The 12,640-nt window shown below is 34.1% G+C and overlaps 1 protein-coding gene across 1 annotated transcript in view; it reads right to left on the bottom strand.

Annotated features, from left to right (window-relative positions):
* The window catches only part of TNKS (tankyrase), a gene marked incomplete at both ends in the record, with an annotated part of 203,175 nt that overhangs the window by 32,289 nt on the left and 158,246 nt on the right, over positions 1 to 12,640 (bottom strand). Inside the window, 4 exons of the mRNA XM_080710638.1 lie at positions 5,903 to 6,012; positions 6,304 to 6,523; positions 8,122 to 8,287; positions 10,613 to 10,758. Coding sequence (XP_080566764.1) covers positions 5,903 to 6,012; positions 6,304 to 6,523; positions 8,122 to 8,287; positions 10,613 to 10,758 — 642 coding nt within the window. The remainder of the gene's footprint in view (positions 1 to 5,902; positions 6,013 to 6,303; positions 6,524 to 8,121; positions 8,288 to 10,612; positions 10,759 to 12,640) is intronic.

Raw genomic sequence — 12,640 nt, 5'->3', positions numbered from 1 at the left:
ACTTGATAAATGAACTCACTAAAAAAAAATACATAAAAATAATTACAAAAGGGATAGATTCTTGAGAACAACGATATTTTGGTAAAAGAGAGTGTCAGAAGAGTCATCAGAGGGGACAAAAGGGAAGTAACTAGAAGAATTAAAATGAAGGAGGAAGAAATTCCAAAGAAAGTAGATTTTCTCAAATAAAAGAGTTCTATGTAGCAAAATCTTTATAAAGGTTACTTGTATATTTTTATAAACACACTTAGAAATGTTAGGCTGGCTACCACAATGTATTTCTTTTCTGGGCAGGATACTGGGGATTGAGCCCAGGGGCATTTTATGTCTGAGTTATGCCTCTAGCTGTATTTTATTATTTTTTTTGAAAATTGGTCTTACTAGGTTGATGAGAGTCTCAGTAGTTTGCTAAGGCTGTCCTTGAACCTTTGATCCTTCTAGCTCAGTCTCCCAAGTACTGGGGTTACAAGTGTGCACCATCACACCTGGCTATATTCCAAAAAGTATTTCTGAAGTCCATTTTAACTTCAATATTTTATCATTTTGTGCAATATGATTACTTGTGTTCCTTGTTGATAAGATGGCTACTTTTGACAATAAATTAAGAAGCAAGTTATGTCCTGAGAATACATTTCTAACTCATGCTGTTACTCAACAACAATACATTGAACTTTCTGAGGCTGGCATTTTTGAGAATGGGAAGAGATGGAGAAAGTAGGATTTCAATCATGATTTCATGTCTTCCTTACAGTCTTTTCTTCTTCCCTGAAGATGCTCATTTTGAAAAAGAACTTTTTTGTTGTTGTTGTTTGTGGTACTGAAGATGAAACCCAGGGGCATTCTACCTCCAAGATACACCCCCAGACCTATTTTGTATTCTTTATTTTGAAGCAGGGTCTCACTAAGTTGCAAAGGGCCTCACTAAGTAGCTGAGGCTGTCCGCGAACCATGATCCTCCTGTCTCAGCCTTCTGAATGCTGGGATTACAAGTGTGCATCACCATGCCCAGTTCAACAGGCACTTTTTCTAAGGTAGTACTTAATTTTTAAAAATATAATACAAATATTTAATTATTTTAGGAAATGAAATTTGAGAAAACAAAATGAAGAAAATTTATCTTAAGGAAAAGTACAGGTCAGTCAGCTCCTCAGAAAAACTTCCCACTGCTGAAAATATGAAGGGAGGAGGGTAGCATAATCAGACCAGAGCTTCTGAGGACAGGCTATGTTTTATAATCCTTTTAGAATTAAAAGATCATTATAAAATTAATTTTATAGTTTAAATATTTTTAGACTTTCTAGGATAGAAGATAAAAATAGAGGTACTATCAGTGTTACTATCAAAATCACTTAGAACAAAACTCCATAATTTAATTCCTTATTAAAAGGATATATGTTGAAAAAAGCAAATTTTGTTAAGTTAATTCAAAATCATGGAATAAATTTCAGGTTTTCCAGAGTGGGTTTAAAAGCTCTTTAAACTGTGTCCCTGATGATTGATTTTATTCTATTTTATGTTTAATGGCAGAATAATATAATTTGGTAACCAAATTTGGATGGGCTTCCAAAATTAGATATTCAAGAAAAATTGTTTGTATATACATGTGTGTATAAAATAAATTATATAGCTGGTATCTATTACTAAACTTTCTTTACATTGAATTTATAGTTTATGCTTAAAAAACCAATTACATGCTTGTTAAATTTGCTGACCTGTGTCTGAAAGAGCAAAGAACAGGAAGGAGTATATTACTGCCCAAGTAGACTAAAAACACAATTGTTAATTTCTTTAATTCTTTTAAGTAGCTATACCACTAGAGCAAATATAGTAACTGAAAATTAAAGCTGACAAATGCAGTAAATAAGTGGCAGCTCAGTTCTATTCACGATATAAGGGCAAAGTACTGAACTGGGAGGTCTAGAAAAGAAATTGAACTATTAAAATGTTTCTGGGAGAAAGAGCCAATTAAGTAGGGTTTCAGAAATTAGCTGAGACACACAATACTTTAAATGCCAAATGCAACTTAATGAGATCAGGAAGGCTTTGATTTAATTTTAGAAAGGTAGGAAGTAAGGTTAAGAGAACATGCTTGCATGCTTGGGTTCCAGCTAAAGTAATTAAGTTATACTGGGTTTTAGCAAAATGATGTCACGAACTCCCTCAAATATTATACATTTTAGGAAAAACACTGGAAAATGAAAATGTTGACAATGAAAATTAACCAGGCAATTTATCTGCTCTTACAACAGAAAATGACACCACACACCTCTGTGGTAATAGAATAGCAGAGAAAATAACTGTCCTGTGTAAACATATACGCACATATAGGACATTAAAATATAAAGAACACCAAACAAAATAAGGCATATAACCATTAATATAAACTATCACAATACTTGCAACTTCTAATAAATGGATTATTCTAAGGTATGAGGTATAAGACTGACACAGAGCCCTTATTCTTACTGGCTTAGTATATCACTTGCAGGAAGAAAGTTACGCTGTGACAGTGGTATTATCTTGCATATATACAATTTAGGTCAAAAAATGCACTTTTTACACACACTGTCTCAAACATTACACTTAAACCTGCAAAGATGGTCTTAGCATCCAACCTTTACTACTAAAAGAACTAAACACAGGAAAGATTAAGGCACTTGTTGAAGGCTGTTGGGAAGAAGAGGAACGACTATATCCTGAATGTTCAAATCCCAAGTTCAGATCTCTTCATGACATCACAGATGCCCACAGGCACTTGCTACACTAACATACAAGAGCCATTTTCCTGATAAGCTGAAAACAACATAGTAGTAGGGAGAAACCATCTAAGTAGACATCACTGGGTAATGTAGCACCTAAAACTACTTGCTCTACAAGTTGTTTTATTTTTAGTACAGATGCTTCTATTCCAGATGAAGTACTGCAAAGCAGTATTGCAAAAACCTACTCCACAAAATCATTTTTTTCAGGGCAAGTGTATCATATATACTACAAAGCCAAGCCAGTTCAATTATCACTGAGATGAATGTAATAAAACCAGTATGTTTCCATCCTAACAAACAAATGTGGAATGGAGTCCTATATTTCCATATAAATATTCAGATAAGGTATGTGTATAGCATGAATAAAAAGAATATAAAATGTATTTACAGATAACATATCTACCCTTTTATTAACAGAAATTTTAGTTTTGTTTATCTTTGGGGACAGCTGTGAACATTGTAAGAGGACTCTAATGGGATAAAATGTATCAATATCCACAATGTATGGGGCCAGTTGTAATCTACCTGGTTAATAATGCAAGTTTTATTATATACTATCGTTACTGTATTTCTGCTGCCACCACTTATCTCTATTTATTAGAAGGTTTACACTGAATATAAAAGACTCTCCTTTAAGTTCTATGAATCCCATCAGTTTTATAAATTCTTAATTGAAGTTTAGCAAAGGGATTAATAAAATATAGAGAGAAGGATAGTGCTACAAATAAGTCTCCAAATGACATACATAACTTAGTGGTAAAATAATTATACAAAAATGTATATGTGGTATGTTAGCAACCAATATTTAGCATATGAGGCTTCAAATAGAAATATCTGTTGTACAGTGAAATTGAGAATTCTTTGTGTATGAAGGCTAAAAGAAAATTCTGATATTATTATTATTATTTTTTGCAGTACTGGGGATGCAACCAAGGGGCATTCTACCTCTGAGCTATACCTCCAGCCCTATTGTTTACTCTTTATTTTGAATCAGGGTCTCACTGAGTTGCAAAGGGCCTCACTAAGTAGCTGAGGCTGTCGGCGAACCACAATCCTCCTGTCTTATCCTCCCAAATGCTGGGATTACAAGTGTGCACCACCAGGTCCAGTTTAAATTTTGACAATTTTAATGAAATATTAATCAACTTGAAAGAAAACTTTAAATATGATACTTTCAATAAAACTTCTGTATCAATAATATATTTATTAACTCTAACTTTCAATGAACTTATATTTGGAAGTAATTTTCTTTCCTATTTGTTCAACTCAAAAGTGGATTGTTTGCTTTCACTGAAAGTATTCCTCAAGGTATGGTGGTATACGCCTGTAATCTCAGTATTTCAGAGGCTTAGATAGGAGGGTCACAGGTTTGAGGCCAGCTTCAGCAACTTAGCCAGCCCCTTAGCAATGTAATGAGACTCTGTTTCAAAAATAAAAAATAAAAGAAGGCTAGGAGACAGAATACCCCTGGATTAAATACCTAGTACTACATGGAGAAAAAAAAAAGGTATCCAAGACTCCCACTCAGCTTTCAATTTTCTCATCGCCCTTAAATACTGGACTTTGCAGAATGGGCCTTAGAAAACAAGGCTATTACAAAGGGTAAGGGAAAAGAAGGGTGGGGAGAATATGGAGATCAAGGTGGTTAGTTGGAATTTCATTGCCCAAGAGGGTCATTTGGAAACAAGCAAGTGAGCACTTGCTTTGGTCTTATTGCAATGAGGCATCAGGCCTGAGTAGGTCTTGGTTACTTTGAGTCATTTGAGTTCTGATAAATGGTACCAGGGTATTACAATACAATTTTCTTTCAGAGAATGATTACAGATTATGTAGAGATACAGATATTGTAATCATAAGTGGTTAAAAGAATGACTCTGAATTTTTACTGTGGGAGTTTTAGTTAGCCATTCAAACTATGAAACTATGAATACCAATGGCTCAATTATTTACATGAACATTTTTACGATGCTGCTGATAAACAAAAGCTACCATAATTTTCATGCCTATAGAGAAGTCTCCTGGATTTTATAGCTTTTAATCCCACTTGAGGTAAAGTTAATAAATAATATCTGTGTCTGTAAATATTGAGCATCCATTATATGCCTATATTATAGTGCTAGATAATATGGAACACAACCAAAAGACCAAACCTAAGGATAAAGGACGATGAAGAAGGTATAGAGGTACAAACCAAGGGCACAGATAATGTCTCCAGAGACTATCAAAGAATTTTTCAAACTTAAAAAATGAGATGAACGTTCACACACAATAGACATTCAGAACCTCAAAAATAGACACAACAACAACAACCTCTTCACAACACATCCTAATCAAAACAACTAACATTAGCTGGGTGTGGTGGTGCACGCTTGTAATCCCCGCGCTTGGGAGGCGGAAACAGGAGGATCATGCATGTTCAAAGCCAGCCGCACTGGCTTAAGAGACCCTGTTTCAAAAATATAAAATAGGTCTGGGAGTGTAGACCAGAGGTAGAAGGACTTTCAGGAACCCAGTACCACCAAAAAAAAAAAAAAAAGGCTAACATTTATGGGTCAAGAATAGAATCTGGAAAGCATTAAAAAAAAAAAAGGCAAGGTCACATTCAAAGTTAAATTATTAGGAATCACTCCACAGTTTTCAACCCAAACTCTAAATGTCAGCAGAGCTTGAAATGATGAATTTCAAGCCCTGAAAAAATATCTTCCAACAAAGAAAGCTATATGCTGCAAAGTTATCTTTCAAAATTGATTGAGACATAAAAATCTTCCAAGATAAACATAAACTAAAATAATTCATGACACTAAGCTGGAAAAAGTAAACTCCAGACCCAGAGAAGGGAAAATTTCCATTAAGAACAACTAAGTAAAGGAGAACTAAAACATGAATCAAACAGAAAATATAACTTAAAATGAGAGACCAAAACCTCTTCATAATAATGAGAACAAAAAAAAGTGTTAAGAAAAAACCATGGTTGCTGGCCAAAATAATGGTTAAGCTTAACTGGGAAGGTGAAACAAAACCTAAGTAGAAGATTATAATTGTGTTGTTGGCTTGATATCTACTTACTTAATGTGTATTAGACACTTAATACAGTAATAAGTGCCAGGGAAACTTCCAGAATTTAACTTTAGAATGCTTACCCCATAAGATGCTGCATTGTGAAGAGGAATTAAACCACCCTTGTCCTGGGCATTAACATCGGCTCCATGCTCTAGAAGATATTCAGCTACTTCCAAGTTATTGTAGCCTGCTATTAGAGTAAAAAATGCAAATATATGTCAGTTAAAAATAAAAAGAAATGATATGTGCATATAGGCATATGGATCAGAAAATTTTAATGTTTTAATTCTTTTTGCTTCAAAAGCTAATACTATAATGGCATAATAAATAGCCTTTACAATAAGAAATTACATAAATTATGTCAATCAAAAGTATCTTCCTAAGTAGTTCCCTTTATGTTCAGCATTTTTTTCATCTTTCGGTAAACTGTATTAGGTATCTAAGATAAGCAAATGAACTTGGACAGACTGTTATTGCTTACCTGCCAGGTGTAGAGGAGTTGAATTTCTGCCCTGGGTGTCTCTACAGTTGATATTCTCTGGGGTACAGAGCTTTTGCACTCTTGCCAGACAGCCCTTCTTGGCAGCATCCAGCAAGGCAGCATCACCTCTCAGTAAATCCTGAATATCTGTGTCTCCTTCTTTTACCAAATCTAGAGGTGTATTTCCATCTCTGTTCTTTTTAGTTGGATCTGCTCCATGCTATAAAGAAGGAAAATCAAACTGGATTTGTATTTTCTGTAGTATATTTCTGTAAGTGGTTGGGTAGGTAGTATGTGCATATTTAACTACACCTTCATTCATCTGAAGAGGATATATATCTATTCTATATGCAGTCACATCCTGCTTTATTATTCAAATGCCCTACTAAGCAATATACTGGATTAGCTTCTTAACTACTACTTAATCAAAACCTCAGGATCAATGATAATGGTAAAGTAGGGAGGGTGCTGAACACCATTTATTCTTCATAGAGTATACTTTTTCTTACACTTCAAGTTGTCCTTTCTTTCTTTCTTTCTTTCTTTCTTTCTTTCTTTCTTTCTTTCTTTCTTTCTTTCTTTCTTTCTTTCTTTCTTTCTTTCTTTCTTTCTTTCTTTTTTTTCAGAAGTGCTGGGAATTGAACCCAGAGCCTTACACGTGCTAGGCAAGTGTTCTACCACTGAGCTACATCTCAGCCCCTTCAAATTGTCTTTGGAAACCTTTTCTTTTTAAAAATGGTCTGAATATTAATTTTGATAAGACTTTAACTGCATAAAGACACTTAGTAGGACCTGGGTGTGGTGGTGCATGCCTGTTATCTCAGCATTTGGGAGGCGGAGACCAGAGGACAGTTCATGGACAGCCTCACCTACTTAGCAAGGCCCTTCACAACTCAGTGAGACCCTGTTTCACAAATAAAAGAACTAAAAAAAAAGGGCTGGAGGTGTAGCTTGGAGGTACAATGGCCCCTGGGAGGTTCCATCACCAGCACCACACACAAAAAAAGATATTTAGTAGGTATAATAAAAAAAAAGACATATAGGTAGAAAAAGTACTTAATCTTAAAATGCCAGGAGTAGAAAAAACGGTGCTTGGTAATATTTTTATATTATCATTAAGTCTTATCAGCTATCATGGAATTAGGCACAAAAGTATTAAGATTACCTTTAGATTTAAAAAGTTTAATCATTTATATACCTATGAAAAAAAGTCAAGAATTTTTATTATAGGCCGGATACAAACTGCTGTTGACTCACTATGGAAATCAGGGGTAATTCAAGCAAGAAAATAGAAGTTATTTCTTGTAACAACAAACCTGGAAATTATTACTAGTTTCATACAATGACTGGTTTCTACTATTTTATACATATCCGCAAAATCCATCTGTCAAGGTTAACTTACATTTTTAATAAAAATGTGATATTAAATAAATTCTTAGAAGATATATATACATTTAAATAATGTTTAATATTAAGAAATAAATTAGTTAATAATAATAAAAAATCAACTTAAGTGAAAAACTTGTTGCTCTCTATAACACTAACATATACTGTAAATAGTATATAAGCAATGGAACTAAATCAACTCCAAAACATATTTTGATGAACTGTGATGAAATTATCTTAAATCCATTGAGAGATACATCAGGCACTATTAGAGGTATCATGATATTACACTTAAAATATTCCTCTCTTAAAGAGAAAATGAAAGCAGTTCATTTTCTTATTCTTAATAGGACAAAATGATCCGATTTAATTTCAATTAATAACAAAGAATAAATATAGTTACATTATATTTATAATTTTAAAACTACATACTTTTAAAAGGAGCTTGCAGATCTCATATTTTCCTTTAGCTGCTGCTTCATGTAGAGGGGTAAATTTCCATAAGTCAGCTACATTGACAGAAGCCCCATGCCTCACAAGAAGCTCAGCTACCTCATAGTGTCCGTAGGAGCAGGCGTTATGAAGGGGCACTAAGCCACTAAGGAAAAGAAAACTCTTTTAAAATCACCAAACACATTTTTGAATTAAAATGTTTCTTACAATAAAAACAGCATTTTTCTATGTTACTGACACTACTGAACATCCACTTAAAGATAAATAATTCCTCTTTGGTCTTTAAGATATAGTAATCTACTTCTAAATAAGAATTAACATTTTTAAAAATGTTCTCTTTAAAAGAAGAGACCTTTGCTTTTTTCTTTTCTTGGAGATGTCATAGCAGTCATCATCCTTAAAATACATATAAAAATACACTGATAGAATAAAGTTACTATAATACTTTAAATTCAGATTTTCATACTAGCAATATAAAGATCTATTTTACAAATTAATTTCAGAAATAATTAAGTCACAATTTTGGTTTTATCATCTCTCCACATTTAGGTTTTACTAATGAAAACTGTATGCTTACTTATACAATGCAATTCTCATTTCACAATGAATATTCACAATGCAGAAAGGTAGTTACGAAGAAAAATAATGACAATGATTATAAATCCTAGTCAGATAAAAAAAAAAAAAACTAGTTGCTTCAACATATAAGCAAATGATTGTGAAATGATTCTAATTTCTGATTAGATTTTTTATTTTGGAACGAGGTCCTGTTAAGTTGCTGAGAGTCTCACTAAGTTCCCTAGGCTGGCCTTGAACCTGCGATCCTCATGTCTTAGCCTCCCAAGAACTGGGATTATAGGGGTATGTCACCTTGCCTGGTACAACTGGCATTTTTGTGTGTGTGTGTGTGTGTGGTACTGGGGTTCCCAGAAACCCTTCTACCACTGGTCTACACTCCCAGACCTATTTTTTTTTTTTTTTTTTGGAAACAGGGTCTCTTAAACCAAAACCTGCGCAATCCTCCTGTCTCCGCCTCTCAAGTGCGGGAATTACAAGTGTGAGTCACCACGCCCGGCTTACAACTGGCATTTTAAAAGTACAAAAAGATACCCCATAAAAAAGGGTTGATCAAAGGAATAAATTTAAGTTGCACTTAGGACATGACAAAAACAAGACAGCAAGTGTCTTTTAAAAAAAGTTTTGTAGCCAGGTGTGGTGGCACATGCTTGTAATCCCAGCATTCGGGAGGCTGTGACTAGAGGATCATGGTTTGTGGACAGCCTCAGCTACTTAGTGAGGCCCTCTGCAACTTAGTGAGACCCTGTCTCAAAATAAAGAATAAAAAGTAGGGCAGGGGATGTAGCTCGGAGGTAGAATGCCCCTGGGTTCCATCCCCAGACACGCGAAAAAAAAAAAAAAAAAGGTTTTGTGATGAAATATATCAGGTGCTAAATAAATAGAAACAAATGTTGGTTGGTCCCAAGGCACAACAATATTTTGAAAGAGACAGTGATATTGTTATTGAATATTCATGTATGATATGTCCCTGAAAAAATAAACACATAATGGTTAACTGAAGCCCAAATTGTGCAGTTTAAATCAGCAGCACTCTGCTATGTAATTGTACAGAAAGGTGCTGCTTATTTTGAAATACAAATTAACTCAGAATATGGACATTTATATCAATTAAAATTCTCTTCCATGGATGTTTTAAGTTTTGTCTAGATAAAGTCAAATAATTTATCAAACTAATAAAATCCTAAATAAAGGGACGAGAAGAAAAGATATTCAAGATATAATACTGGATGAAAAAAGTAAACTGCATAGAATATAGTATAGAATGGCATCATCATCATTTCTATTAAAAAGCATCACACATCTGAAACAGCTGGAGAATTACATACAAAAATGTTTAAGTTGGATTTGTAGGGGATAGGCTGATGAAATTTTCACTTTCTCTACATTTCTATGTTTTAATTTATGAATTAAGCAAAAAACACAAGGCATATTAATTTTTTTTTTAAAGAGGTTTTACTGCCTGGCTGGTCTAGAACTTTCTTTTAGTGTGTATGGTGCTGAGGTTTGAACTCTGTAATGTTCTACATCCTAACCTTTTTTATTTTGAGACAGGTTCTTGCTAGGTTCTTTCCATAGCCTAAAAATCGAAGACTTCAAAAATATTAAAGAAATATTTATAAAATATGAAGAAAATCGCCGGGCATGGTGATGCACGCTTGTAATCCCAGTCCTTGAGAGGCTGAGACAGGAGGATTGCACAGGTTCAAAGCCAACCTCAGCTACTTAGCGAGGCTCTCAGCAACTTAGTGAGACCCTGTTTCCAAATAAAGTATAAAATAGGTCTGGGAGTATAGCCCGGAGGTAGAAAGCCTCTGGGTTCTACCCCTAGTACCACCACCAAAATAAAAGTATGAAGAAAATGAATTCCATCCATCTAACCTGTAACACATACCCTTTGTCTTTGGCATGGACATCGGCACCATGGTGTAGAAGGTATTCCACAACAGACACTCGATTATAGCCTGCCGCAAAGTGTAAGGGTGTAGAATGGCGGCCCTCGAGATCTCTGCAATTCACATTTTGAGGACTGCAAAGTTGCTTTTATGGTGCATACACAGGCACAAAATAAAACAAGAAAAAAAGAACATCAGTATTTATTCAAAGATTTTTCTTTAAAATAGTGTAGCATATGGAATATACTCTAATTTTCTAATGAATATTTCCAAAGAATATAAATTATGTTTAAAATCAGCACTCTGCTTATCTTTACATTGACTACAGATACTCTTACTGTATACAGAATACTGTATACTCTTTGCCAACACTTCCTGGCCCAAATCCCAATTAAATGTAAATCCCTCAAATGAAGCCTTCCTTTTTCACCTTGTATGACATAATTCCCTCAGACTGCTTTTCTTGTAGTCATTGTTTGCTCAAATAAGACCAATTGTGGTTGACTACAGAACTACAGGGTTATTTTTCTGTTTGGATCACTCATTTGATTCTTCAATCCTCTATAGCAAATACATGTAATCACCAATGTCTTACTGATGGAAAGGTTTGGCTTTTACCTCCATCTCCTTCCAAGATATCCTCCAAATCTCCTCTAACTCTTTGTAATTCTCTTTGAATGCTGTCGTTTCAGCACAATATGAATTATAAGCTCAATTATGTTTGTTTACAAAATAGTAGAAGGCAAAGAAAAGAATGAGAGGCTGCATCATAGTTGTGATAGGTGAATCACAATTATAATATATGAATAACATTTTCCAGTTTAAAAAAACACCATATTCTTTCTGTGAGGGAATTTTTACCTGTCTGTAAAGGTGATTAGCTCCATTTTACAAATTAATAAAACAAGGCTCAGAGAAGTTCAATGACTCATACTGTTCAAATAGTTGTTAGGGGGTAGAATGATGACTCAAACCCTGTCTTACTGATTTTTAATCTCTTGATCTCTTTGCCAAATCATGTATCATTGTTCACTATTTTCATTATCCAAGTGTAGGTAAGTGATGAGATGAAAGGTAATGAAGAGAAGAAAAGTTCCATGAATCAGAAACACAGTGGCATTTTCTCTGCTCTCTTGGATATGATGGTGGCGGCTTTCAAGGCCTTGCTCAATCTTGCTATCATTTCTGCCACTATAAGCTATTGTCACAAAGAAACCCAGAATCTAAAAGATCACTCTTTCTGATTATATACCAAGTAGGGGTATTATAGTTTGTCCCTTCAAAATTCATGTTGAAACTTAATCTACAATGTGACAGTATTGTGAGGTGAAGCCTTAAGGAGGTGATTTGGTTATGAGGACTTCTTTCTCATGATTGTAAAGACTTTATAAAGAGGCTACAAACAGCATTCTGTTCGTTTTGCCCTTCTGCCAGGTAAAGATACAGCCTTTGTTTTCTCCAAGCAATGTTGTCACAATGTATAATCTTGGAAGCATAAAGACAGTTTCCCACAAGAACTGAACCAGCCTGCTTAAGCCTAGATCTTGGGCTCCCCATCCTCTAAAAGTGATATATAAAACTTCACAGTTTATAAATTACCTAATCTATGTTATTTTGTTATAGTAGCACAAATGAACTAAAACAAGGCACATTTACACTAGTAAGATTAAAAACAAGAGCTGTTTGGTGGCATAATTTTACAGTAAAGGAGGAAGTCTGGATAGTAAAGGAGAGCCCATAAACTCAACTCTTCGTAGAAATGTACCAAGATCTAAAATCTAAAGCCATTATCATGTGTCCAGGTAAAAAAGAATCTTGTCTTTAGCTACATTAATACATGAATAACAGAAATAATGAACATAATTAAAAGAACATGAATAAATTTATATATATACTCACAAGAAAGAATGCAAAAATTGGTAGCAACTATCTGCTATGAAATCTTACATGATTGAAGAAGCTGCTCCCTGATGTTGCTTTTTTCCTGGTTTTTACATTCTAAACAATCATTATTTTTACAAAGAATA

Source organism: Muscardinus avellanarius, assembly GCF_963383645.1.
Source record: "Muscardinus avellanarius genome assembly, chromosome: 14".
NCBI classification, from domain to species: Eukaryota; Metazoa; Chordata; class Mammalia; order Rodentia; family Gliridae; genus Muscardinus; species Muscardinus avellanarius.
This window is presented reverse-complemented; position numbering and strand designations above follow the sequence as displayed.